At 51.1% G+C, this 13,137-nt stretch overlaps 1 protein-coding gene across 1 annotated transcript in view; it reads left to right on the forward strand.

Moving 5' to 3' along the window:
* ADRA1D (adrenoceptor alpha 1D) overlaps positions 1 to 13,137 on the forward strand; it is a 31,143-nt gene that overhangs the window by 4,287 nt on the left and 13,719 nt on the right. Inside the window, 1 exon segment of the mRNA XM_008050448.1 lies at positions 3 to 931. Coding sequence (XP_008048639.1) covers positions 3 to 931 — 929 coding nt within the window.

A 13,137-nucleotide genomic window follows, 5' to 3' on the forward strand; every position in this document is an offset into this window, starting at 1 on the left:
AGCGGCGAGGACAACCGGAGCTCCGCCGGGGAGCCCGGGAGCGCGGGCGCGGGCGGCGAGGTGAACGGCACGGCCGCCGTCGGGGGGCTAGTGGTGAGCGCGCAGGGCGTGGGCGTGGGCGTCTTTCTGGCAGCCTTCATCCTCATGGCCGTGGCAGGCAACCTGCTTGTCATCCTCTCGGTGGCCTGCAACCGCCACCTGCAGACAGTCACCAACTATTTCATCGTGAACCTGGCCGTGGCCGACCTGCTGCTGAGCGCCACGGTGCTGCCTTTCTCAGCCACCATGGAGGTCCTGGGCTTCTGGGCCTTCGGCCGGGCCTTCTGCGACGTGTGGGCCGCCGTGGACGTGCTGTGCTGCACAGCCTCCATCCTCAGCCTCTGCACCATCTCCGTGGACCGGTACGTGGGCGTGCGCCACTCCCTCAAGTACCCAGCCATCATGACCGAGCGCAAGGCGGCCGCCATCCTGGCGCTGCTCTGGGCCGTAGCCCTCGTGGTGTCTGTAGGGCCGCTGCTGGGCTGGAAGGAGCCCGTGCCCCCCGACGAGCGCTTCTGCGGCATCACCGAGGAGGCGGGCTACGCTGTCTTCTCCTCCGTGTGCTCCTTCTACCTGCCCATGGCGGTCATCGTGGTCATGTACTGCCGTGTGTACGTGGTCGCGCGAAGCACCACGCGCAGCCTCGAAGCAGGCGTCAAGCGCGAGCGGGGCAAGGCCTCGGAGGTGGTGCTGCGCATCCACTGTCGCGGCGCGGCCACGGGCGCCGACGGGGCGCACGCGACGCGCAGCTCCAAGGGCCACACCTTCCGAAGCTCACTCTCCGTGCGCCTGCTCAAGTTCTCCCGCGAGAAGAAAGCGGCCAAGACGCTGGCCATCGTCGTGGGCGTCTTCGTGCTCTGCTGGTTCCCCTTCTTCTTCGTCCTGCCACTCGGTGAGTGACCCCTCTCCTCCTGTCCCTTCCCTGCCTTCCCGAGCCTGTGGTGGTGCCCTCCTGGCACCCAGACTTAGGAGACCCTCCACTTGAACACGGAAGGTAGATGTAGCAACGTCCTTGGTCTCCTAAGCGGTGGGTGTGCAGGCACCGCTTCGTGGGGGACGAAGGAGAGGCTCTTGGTGCTTGCTAGGCTTATTTCACAGGTTTCTAGCTTTTCTGTACTCCCTTCCTCTATTACAAGCCCTGGTCCCTCTAAAAATACAAGGTCCGTAGAAAGCTGTGCCTGCATCTGCCCACAGCATGTGGTCAGCTGCATGTGTGTCCCCTCCACAGAGCCCTCCCCGGAGGTATTCATTCACTCATGGGTGGGGAGCCCTGGCCAGTCAACAGGTACCTGTGAGCAGACACCAAGACGCCTGCTTTCCCCCAGCACTCATTTGGTTTGGAAGCTGGTCCCATTTTGGGACCTCCCCAGCTGGTATCTCTGGGTGCCCTGGGCTCTCACTTCTGAAATCTCCTCTTGGAAAGGAGGGAGGCCGTGTGGGAAGAAAAGGAATGGGGCAGATTGGCCAATAGAAAACTAATCTTGTTCATCATTGTGTCTTGCATTTTACTGAGTCCTTGAGCCCTTCTGGGGAACTTTCTTGTTTCTTTCACAAGCTTTCCTGCAGTCTTGGGAGATGGGCAGCTGTTCTCAGGGCCTCTTCCCGCCCCTTGAGGCCTCTCTTGGAAGATGTGGGTCTGGACTTGGGGGCTGAACCAGCCCCTGGGGGAGAAGGGGAACAGCATCTCTGGGGGCTGAACCAGCCCCTGGGGGAGAAGGGGAACAGCATCTCTGGGGACACATTTGCCCTGCGTCACATCCTCCCATGGCTGCAGCCTCCACCAGCCCAAGCCAGGCCTTCCTTGCCTTTCCCCAGGCCTGGCTCCTTCACGCTGCCAGGCTGAGTCAGAAAAGAGACAATGGCCTCCCTCCTGCGCCCCTGCAGGCCCTCTCCACACTGCAGCCATGGTGACCTTTATACATTATAAATTAGATGTGTCGCTCTCCTATTAAAAGCTCTCGATGCTTTTCCACTGTTCTGAGAACAAAATCCAAACTCTTCACACTCACCTATGAGAGAGTGACCTTCAGATTTATTATTGTCCAAACCAAAATGGAACACTGTGAATATTTACACTGGGACCACAGGGGGACCTGGGGAGGTTTCCCTTCCAATAAGAGAGGCCCCAAGTAAAGGACACTTCTTATCTGTCCTCATAGCATTGTTGCTCTTCCCCGGCTCACTGCATGGTCCAACCCCACTGACCTTCTCTGGCTTCCTTGCTCAAGCTCATGCATGTCTCTGGGCCTTTGCACTTGCTGTTCCTTCTGCTTGACTGCTCTCCCCGGCCCCTCTTGGCTAGCTTCCCATCCTTCAGGTCTCAGCTTGAATGCTCCCTCTTCAGAGAGGCTTTCTCAGACCCATCTGTACCAGTTGTGTCCTTCTCCTTACTTTCTCTCTCGGAACACAAGGTTCTCTTTTTTCACTAGTTCATCCGTTGTAATGACATCTGTGTGTTTCTTGGTTTGGTAACCGCCTTCCAGAAGCTCTGCGAGGGCAGGGCTGCATTGCCTGTGCCATGACTGAATCCACTGCTCGGCCCAGACTTGGCATGTGAGGAGCACTGCAGTGAGGACCACAGAGTCTGGCGCCAGCAGCCTGGGTTCCATCCTAGCCCTCCCTCTTTCTCGCTGGCTGTGTAACTTTGGGCAGTCCCCTTAACCCCTCTGTGCCTGTTTCTTTGTCCATAAAATAGACATGAAGGTGGTGATAATGCCTACCGATAGGGCTTTCGTGACAATTCGGTGAGTTATTATGTGTGAATACAACTGTGGCCCACGGTGAGAGCCCTGTGGGCTGTGACTTTTGTAGTAGATGCTCAGCATTACAGGGTAAGAAATGAATAAATCACCCACTTGGAAATCACCCAGCTCAAGACTGCTGCAGGGCTGGGGCCAGGAATGGACTCCAAGCAATACATTTGGAGGAGGAGGAGTCAACGAAGCAAGCAGGAGAAAACGGATGTGCCCCCTTTAGACACCCACTCGCCCAGGATTTAGAGTCCCCAAATTCACCACCCACATCTGTCCTCCAGCCTTGCCTGGCTAGGCCCAGAGCCTGGTGCCTTTATTCTTCCCTGCCTCTTGTAGGGAAAACTTGAACACCACCTCCTATTTTTATCCTTTTATTTTTTGTTGTTTTTAACTTTCTGTTAAATTTCAGTTTAATGCACAAATAAGGAAAAAATAATAAAATAAAACAAGCACCATGTACCTGCAATCACCCATACTGAACAGATGTTAACATCTGGCTGTATCTGCCTTAGACACCTTTCTCTCTCTTTTCAAAGAAACAGAGCACAGACACAACTGAATTCCCTCCTCCAGCCCCTTCCTGTTTCCCTCCCTGCCTTCCCAGAGGTAAATCTGTGTGCCAGTCCCACATATATGTTAATATTCTTACTACAAACATCTGTATCCATAACAATACATAGTATTGCTTTGTGTGTCTTTAGAATTTATATAAATGGCACCAAGCTGTGTGCATCATTCTTTAAGTTGCTGTTTTCACCCATCACTATGTGTCTGAGACCTACCATGCTGGGCCATTTTGGCAGCAGTACACTTGAGAATATTCCACCATGTGTTGATCCAGTCTTCTGATAAATGTTAGGTTTTTCTAAATTTTCTGTTCCAATCAACACTGCGAAAGGCGACTGTTTTGTTTTGGTTTTTTTGAGGTCTGGATCACATATCCTCCTCTTCCAGGAGGTCACCCCTAAATTTTTATGACTTTTGCCCCTTGCTTGCACGCACAACTCTTTCTCGGTTCCTCCATTTCTGTTGCTTCTCACATATGACAAGGGGAATAGGTGGGGGAGGGGGACAGCCTTGTATCCTCCTTCCTATTCATCTGTGCTGCACGCAGCCTACCGGAGCACCCCAAAACAGAGCCCAGAATGCTGGTGGAGCTGAATTGAGTGGAATCTGGCAATAATGAGCAAATAGGACAGAGGCCAAGCAAGGAGACAAGGAAACAGAATATCCCGACCTGTCTCAGTATGGCTTGAAGGGTGGGAGCAGCAGAAGGCAGCACTATTAGCAATTATGCTGGTCAACAGGCAATAGAGCAGGACTGTCTTGGGGGCAGGAGGGGCCTAGAAGCTGTTCAGGAGAGCAGAGAGAGGGCTAGGAGATCCTGGCACCCCCAGCACAGGGCCTGGACCTGGGAGGAGGAATGCACTTTTGAAGAAACAGGGAACATTCTGAACAGCGACTTTCTGGGGGAAATGTGGGCCCCAAGGGGCTGGTATATCTTGGTACAGAAGTGCCACGTATCTGGTGGGGGACAGAGGACACTGGAAACCTGGGGATCGAGCTTGGAGGACAGCCTCCCAGAAAGGATGGTAGAAGAAAAGAAGACAGAGTTTGGGAACAGAGCCCCGGGGAGCACACACTTTGAAAGAACCAAAGGAAGTAGAAAAAGAGGCAGCTGGGAGGAGTTACTGCTCAGGTGGCACCTGCCTCCTCCCAGGTCCTGGTCACCACACCAGGTATGATGAGCATCAGAGATGGTGAGACTGAGAAGGAGCAGTGTATACCAGCAAGGAATGCCCAGCATAGGCCCTAGGAATGAAGGCACCCAGGAAGGCCACAACCCAGGGGCCGTGAGGCAGGCCTGGGGTGCCCTCACTCGCACCTCCACACACAAAGCCAAGTGGAAGCAGCAACCACAACCACAGCAGAGGTGGGAGCTGGCGAGCAGCCCTGACAGCTCCTGGGGTATCGAGAGCCCTACAGAAGGGCCTGAAGTCCCAGAGGGACATAGGCACAGTGGGCCATGGACTGTCATCTCTAAATCTGGAATGCTGTGGGTCAGGTCAGAGAGGCAGCACCACGGACGGGGTGTCTGGAACCAGGGGGCATCTAAGGACCTGGCTGGAAGAGACTGGGACACAGACATGGTGCCTAAAACCCTGAGGGTCCCAGAGAGGGGCTGGAGATCATCCCCAACACCTCCCACTGCCCCTCTTTCCTGGTGAGGAACAGCTGCAGGGCATGTGTTCCCTAAGGCAGGCAGAGGGTCAATGAGGACGTTAGACCACGTGTGCCCAATGCTGCAATTCCAGGCAGCAAGGCCAAGGAGGGCAGCACTGGCTCCTCTGGGACCCCAGAGAGCTGCTGGTGCCAGAGCTGCATGTGGGCCCGAGAATCGCCCTCACCCCAGTAAGAGAGCATCCTCTTGCCTGGCACCCTGCTGAGCCATCTGCTCCCTGCGCACTGACCCAGGACAGTCCAGCTCTATGCCTGTTGACCAGTGTGACTACTACTAATGCTCCCTTTGCAGTCTCAGCCGTGCTTCAGTTTGCACAGCAGAGTATGGGGACACGTATCCTTGGAGCCTGTGGAGGAGGGGCTCTTGGAAGCTCCACCCATGACATATACACTGCCCTGCCCTCAACTCAGTGAACTGGTGCAGGGCTGGGTGCCATGGAAAATCACAAGAAATTGTGTCACCAGGCCCTCCTCACAGGGATCTTCAGCCCGATGCACAGAGGAGCCCAGACTTGCAGACTTGTAGAGGAGGGGCAGCAGTTCCAGCAGTTGGCCTGCAGACTTCCCTGGAGGACTGTGGAAAAATGGGTATGGCCCAGGTGGTGGGAAGGGGTGGGCTGCTAGCCAGAACTGTGCCTGATTAAAGCCTGTGCCCAAGAGGCTTGGTGCAAAAGTCCCCTTGCTCCCACAGGTCAGGTGGGACCTGGTGTAGAAATGCAAGTCAACCTCCCTGAGGTTGAGAGAAGGACAGGAGGGACTGAGGAAACCCCACCCCAGGCAAGCACCCATCTTCAGAAGAGCTTTCTACTTCTCCCAGACACCTCCAAAGGCCATGTCCTCCTATGTGTTTTCATGACTGCAGCACCTTACTGTGTTTGACTTTTGCCTGGCTGACAAGTGTCCCCAGCCATGCCCAGAGATGGACTATCCACTGAAACCTACACACACACACACACACACACACACACACACACACACACACACACACACACACCAGCCCCACCCTTTATCATTTCTAGTGACCACACACAGACCCCAGTCTTTCACTCTTAGCTCTCTGTTGTTGGACAAGTCACGAGCATCAAAGTCAGCCTCTGAATGCCATCACACAAAGCAGCCCCAGGGACTCAGAGCCCAGGGACCCTCCCAGAGACTCTGATATCAGAAGTCCCAGGACAGCCCAGTCAATGTCCCAGGGCCGCACACATGGACCCTTTTCTCGTACTTTCAGTCTAAGCTCTGTGAAAGCCCATGCCTCCCTGACCACACCCAGACTTAGGTATCCCATGTGCTTCTGCACATACTTTTATCACAATTCACTGTAATTGTCAATATTTAGATGAATATCATAAAGTGTGAGAACAAAGGGAACTATACGTATGGAGGCACAGGAGTGGCAGTGTCCATGTGCTGCCCTGTGGTTTGGGGAACCTGGAACAGGTAGTCTGAGAAGAGGGGTTAAGAGATGAAGCCAGATGCCATCAGAAGGAGAGTGGATAAATAAACCCTGTATTTATAGACTGGGCTACTGTACAGCAAGGAAAAATAACAAACTACAGATACACATGACAATATGGATGATTTTCACACACATTATACTGGGCAAACTAAGCCAGATCTGAGATTAAAAGCATGCATGCCACAAAATTCTGTGTATGTGACATTCAAGAACAGGGGAAACTAATCAATGATGATAAAAATCAAGATAGTGGCTACCTGTATGTGGAAGTGGTACTTACTGGAAGAGGATGCTAAGAAACCTTCTGAAGGGCTGGGAATGTTCTGTTTTGAGCTGGCAGTGATTACATTGGTGCATGCATATGCAGAGTCATTAAGCTGTGTGCTTAAGATGATGTATGCACTTGATATACTTGACTGTGTGGAATGTTATGCCTTATTTACAGTGAGAGAAGAGGCAAGAGGAGGCAGGAGAGAAGCTATAAGCAACACTGAGCATTGGTGTCCAGTCTGAGAGGCACACTTTGGTGGCCAGATGCAGTGTGAATTAGGTGTATGCACCTGAGAGTTGGACACCTGCAAAGGACCCATCGCCACAGGCTCCCTAAGGTGCAGGGGTCTGTAGATGCAGGGGGAGAGGCAAGGGGTACTTTGTGGCAGGTCCTCAGTAATAGCATCACTGTCCCCTGGCATTATGTCTCCCGTCTGTGGCACCTGATCCATAGTAGGTGCTCAGTACATGTATGCAGAGGAAGGAAGCAGCAGAAACTATATCCTGTTCATGTTCGGCCAGGCCAAGGACCTGAGTGGCGATACACAGCCCTCCATTTATTTTTTTTTAATGTTATTTTATTGTGGTACGAGCACTTAACATGAGATCTACCCTCTTAACAATTCTTTTTTTTTTTTTTGAGTTGGGGTCTCACTCTATCGACCAGGCTAGAGTGCAGTGGCACAGTAACAGCTCACCACAACCTCAACCTCCTGGGCTCAAGTGATCCTTCCACCTCAACCTCCCGAGTAGCTGGGACTACAGGCACGTGCCACCACACCTGGCTAATTTCTTGATTTTTTGTGGAGATGAGGTCTTGCTATGTTGCCTAAGCTGGTCTTGAACTCCTGGGCTCAAGCAACCCTCCAGCCTCAGCCTCCCAAAGTGCTGGAATTAGTGGCATGAGCCACCATGCACAGCCAACCCTTTGAACACATTTTTAAGTGTGAGTACAGTATTATTAACTATGATCACAATGATGTACAACAGATCTCTAGCACGTATTCATCCTGTCAAATTGAAACGTGATGCCTGTTGATTCGCAACTACTTATTCCTCCTCCCCTCAGCCCCTGACAACCACCATGCCCCTCTTTGTGTTTATGAATGTGGGTGTTTTAGATACCTCATAAGCAGATTCAGGCAGTATTTAGCCTTCTGTGACTAGTTTATTTTACTTAGCACAACAGCCCTCTATTTAAAATGGACCATCCGTACTAGGGATGGGTTGGAGTGAGCCTCCATTTATGGACCCTAAATTTCTTTCAGTGGAACAACTAACATCTATCAAGTGGTTATTATGAAACAGCAGTGAGCGCAGGGGTTATTTTTTTCACTTTTCATTTTGCAAAGTTTCAAGCACATACATAAGTTGAGAAAAGAGTATAATGAACCCTGTGTACCTGTGACCCAACTTCAACCCAAAGCTGATCTTTTTTTGTTTGTTTGTTTGTTTGTTTGTTTGAAGGTGGGGTCTCAGTCTGTCACTCAGACTGGAGTGCAGTGGCACAATCACTTCTCACTCTAGCCTTGACCTCCCGAGCTCAGGCAATCCTCCCACTTCAGCCTCCTGAGTAGCTGGGACTACAGGTGCCTGCCACCATGCCTGCCTGGATAATTTTCTTTAATTTTTTGTAGAGACGAGGTCTTGCTGTGCTACCTAGGCTGGTCTTGAACTCCCAGATTCAAGCAATCCTCTCACCTTGGCCTCCCAAAATGCCGAGATTACAGGTGTGAGCCACTGCACCCAGCCTCTAAGACTGATCTTATTCATCCCAATCCCCAGCCACTTTCCCACTACTGCAAATTAGTTTAAAGAGCATCCCAGATGTTATATCACTTCACCTGTAAATCCTTTAACTTTTAGTATGTTTGTTTGAAGCAAGATCCAAAAAAAGAGCACACGCTGCCTGTGGTCGATTTGCCTACTAGGCTTCTTTAATTGATAAGTTTCCTCTCTCTCTCCCCTTTTTTTCAGTTTGTTTAGTGAAAAAAAAAACAAAACAGATTGCTTGTCACAAGGTGCATCCCACAGTCTGGTGTCTGCATCCTGTAGTACTATTTAATGTATCCTTCTTTTCCCTATACTTCCTGCAAGCTGGTGTGATCAAATTCAGGTTCAGTCTGGCAAGAATTCTTCTCTTTTGCTGTATCAAAATTGATCCTGATCAGGAGCTGTCAGCCTGATTTGTCCATTGTAAAGTGACCCATCAGCCTTTCACCTGTTGGTTCTAGCAGTCACTGAAGATGACCTGGACCCATTATATTACTGGAGCTTAATGTGGTGAGATTCTGTCATTCCTTCTTTTGCATTCATTCACTAACATTCTAAATGAATTCACTACTAGCAGTTTGGTCGAAATAGAGTCTGAAGAGGAAAAGCAGGAGAGACGCTTAATGCTTCTCTTTATCAGAGGAAAAGTCAGTTTTCTAGCATTCTTTCCAGGTGTGGTCACTGAGGTTTCTTTAGTATCATGATAATGTCATAATTTTTAGACATCCTTTCTGTTCTGATTCACTATAGACATCTGCTTTGGGCTTGGCCAGTGACACCCCTTCCAGCTGGCTCCAGAGACCTTTGGCATGATCTGGAGTGTCTTGGGCCCATCTTCACTTTCTGGTCTGATGAGATGTTTCAGGCTCCATTCTTTTCCGCCCTTTCACCTGGGGTTAGTCAATTGTCTAAAGAGCCCTGGTCTCTTTGAAATGGAAAATGACAATATGGAGACCATCATCTGAGCTCTCAGCTTTCATTGATACTGATTCAGTGGACAGAGCTAGGAAAAACATTTTTAATTTTTTGTAGAAGAAAAACACAACACTGATAGGAATAGGCTTCTGTCCTTGGGCACAAAGCCCCTCCTCCTCTGAGGGTCTTGTCCTCTGCCCAACTCCTGCTGATATGTTTGTCCCAAACATCTGATGAATGATTAATCACTCTGTCCCATTCACTAAAGACCTGGGTGTTGAGGCCATAAGCTATCTTCCCCACTTTTATCCCTACCCTGATCATCAGTATGACTCTACTGTACTGAGATGGACCCATGATGACACTCTGACCTTGAAACTACAGTGATCTTCTCCCTCCTTCCCTCCTCCTAGAGCCATGCCCTGGCCCAAGGGCCCACTTTGATCTGCCTGTCCCCAAATCCTCAGTGAATCTCTTCCTCATGAATCCATCTGCTCCTGTCCTTCCTACCTGGTTCCCATTACACCTGCTCATCGGTCCCAGCCTTGACCAAGCCTTCACCTCCCTACCCTTCACCTTGTCCCCAGTTGATTACACCTTCCTTTCCTGGCCAGCTAGTCCCGTGATCCATCACTTCATCCTCTCTTGCCATCTTTAACTTCCTCACCTCCCCCTACTTTTGTGAGTCCCAGATCCTGAATCAAGCCATTCCTTCATGGGGTCTGCTAATAAATGTTTAACAATCAGCTCTGGGATAGAGGCTGAGCTGTAGCATCTGCCTATTTCCACGGTGTAAATATTCTAAAAAGAGCTCACCACATTTCTGAAAATTTAACAAGCTAGTATAGACCAGGGTCTAGCTAAGTACTTGAAGAAGGAAAATCACACTTTGCACAGTCAGACCTCTGCCTGGGGACAGGCCCAGGATCTCCCTGAATGTCCTGCAGATTCTTCTCCATCAGCTTTGACTCTCTCTCTCTCTCTCTCTCTCTCTCTCTCTCTCTCTCTCTCTCTCTCTCTCTCAATACTCTCTTTCCTTTCTAAGGGCCTTTACTCTATCAGTTACTGCTTGGCCTTCCCTGTCTCCCACCTCTCCTCTGACCACACACAGCACAGAGACATGTCCAGAGCTTTCTTTTTTTTTTTTTAGGGTTTTTTTAAAGTGCAAATTTATTACTAGCCAACAGAGCTTTCTTCAAGATGGCTCTCAAAAAAAAAAGATGGCTCTCCCTCAACCCAGTGGCCCCGTGACCCTCAACCTCTCCCCCCGCCCCTGCCCCACCGTATTCTTCCCTCTCACCTACTTGCAGGTTTATTTCTTGCCACTTCCCTGTTAAAAGAACATTGTGATATTAATCTTGATCAGAACAACCTTCTCCACCTGACAGTATGCATCAGCCCCACTCAGGGGAGCTCCTGCCATTCTTGCCCCACCCCCAGCTAAGGGCACACACTTCCCTGAATCTGCCTTTAAGCACTTTGCTTTTGGCTACCCAATCCTCAGAGTTCTTTTAAATTCCCACCTCCTTTTTGTCAGTCTTTCCCCCAACCCCACTCAGCCTCTTCCTCTTATGAGTCTTAATCTCTTTCCCATTCCCCTCCTCGTCCTCTGGCTGCTCTTTCTTGGTCTTCCTAAGAGGGCCCCTCTCCCCCTCAGACCCATGTTTCCAGACATCCCTTTCTAAGCTTTAGGCCCAAATTCCAGCTGCTAAGGCCCCGCCAGTCCCTCAGATGGTCTGTTTTAGTTCCTATTGCTGCTGTAACAAGTTGCCATAAACTTAGTGACTTAAAACAATTGACTATGTCCTACAATTCTAAAAGTCAGAAGTCCTAAAATTAAGGTCTCAGCAAGGCTGTCTTCTCCTGGAAGCTCTAAGGGACCATCTGCAGAGGCCACTGGATTCCCAGGCCCATGGCCCTTCCTCCCTCCAGCAGCCGCATTGTTCCTTCTGCTGCTTCCACGGACACATCTTCAGTGACTCTAAACCACCTGTCCCTCTCCTTCCCCTCCGAGGCCTCTTGTGACTCCTTCATGCCCACTTGGATAATCCAGAATCTCCACTTCAAGATCCATAACTCAATCACATCTGCGCAGTCCCCTTCACCATGAAAGGTGACATTCACAGGTCTGGATATCTTGGGGGCATTATTCTGTCTATCACGCTCCCATCAACCAGCCGCACTGTCTCCTTTTCCTAGGCTCCTCTTTGTGCTCCTTCCCTTGAGCCACACTCCCCACCTCAGCACATGACATCTCTGGGCATCATCTGGGGGGGTCCCAGCCAGAAGTCTGAGCATCAGCCTAAGTTGTTCCCTTCCCTGGCTCCGTTAGTCTCACCGACCTCCCAGATGTCTCTCCAGTTAGTTTCGTTTTTCCTATTTCCTCTGTCCCACCTGAATTGACTAATTAATTACTCAACCAACAAATATATCCTATGTACCAGGCACTGTTCAAATCATTTTATCCTCCAACAGTCCTATGAGTTGGATACTATTAGCAGCCCCATTTTACAGATGAGAAAACTGAGGCACAGAAAGGTTGAGTAACGTGACCAAAGTCCCCCAGCTCAGGTTAGATCTGGAACTGGAACCCAAACACTTTTTCTCTAGAGTCCTTGTTACTTCTTGCCTGGGTCAGAGGTCAGGCCGGGGCCAGGGTTAAGAGTTAGTCGGCGTCATATTTTCAGCTTTAAATCTCACAGAATTTCTCAGCCCCTACACATACTCCCCAGGCTCAGTTGCCTCAGAGGCTGACCATGTGGGGTCCTGAGCACTGCCATGGGACATGGCCCCCTTCTGTGTGGCCTTATCCTCTCACAGACCCTGGCAGACCTCCAGAGTCCTTAAGGGAAGTCTCCGAGCTCCTTAGCCCATCTCTGTCCCCGTCCAAACCCCACCCCACCGTGCACTCTGCTGAAGAGTGTGACGTCCCTCACTTTGCTATCCCTACATCATTCAGAACAGGGACTTGGATCCCTGAGATCAGATGTGGGTCCTAGTGGGCATGCCCAGGCAGCTTAGTGCTTAGCTTAGTGGGACTGCCAGACAGAATGGCCACTGCCTGAGGACCTTCTCACCCCTGGCATCAGTGCTGCTCTGCTGAGACCCCTGAGCCGTTGTTCAGTATGGTCCCAGGGCCAAGAGGCTCATGCTTGGATCAGGGTCCAGCTTGGCTGAGCACAAGGGCTACTGGGCAGAAGTGCAGTCTCAGTCACTCAGAGCTTAGGATGTGGCCATTCCATGACCATGTATCAGGTTAAGGGGTGACAACACAGAGGAGAAAGAAGAGGGAAGGAAAAGAGAAGGTGTGAAGAGGGAGAAGAGGAGGAGGAAAAGAGTTGAAGAGAAATGGGCAGGGCCCCCTGCAGACCTAGAGGAGGCAAGACGATGTGGAACAGTTCTGCAACTCCTCTCGCTGACTTGGGCTCACTGGGCAGCCTCTGAGGCTCCAGAAGCTGCCCCTGCCTTCACTCACCCCTGCAGCCACAGAAGGGTGGCCAGGCCCAGACCAACAGTTCTCGGCCAGCCCCGTGGAGCTCAAGAATCCCAAGGCAAGCCGGGCTCGGTGGCTCAGCCTGTAACCCTGCGCCTTTGGGATGCTGAGGTGAGTGGATTGCCTGAGCCCGTGGTTCAAGATCCGCCTGGGCAGCGAGACCTCATCTCTACAATAAATCAAAAAATCAGCCG

Source organism: Carlito syrichta, unplaced genomic scaffold (assembly GCF_000164805.1).
Source record: "Carlito syrichta isolate Samal-C Ts95f unplaced genomic scaffold, Tarsius_syrichta-2.0.1 Scaffold146527, whole genome shotgun sequence".
Lineage (NCBI taxonomy): Eukaryota > Metazoa > Chordata > Mammalia > Primates > Tarsiidae > Carlito > Carlito syrichta.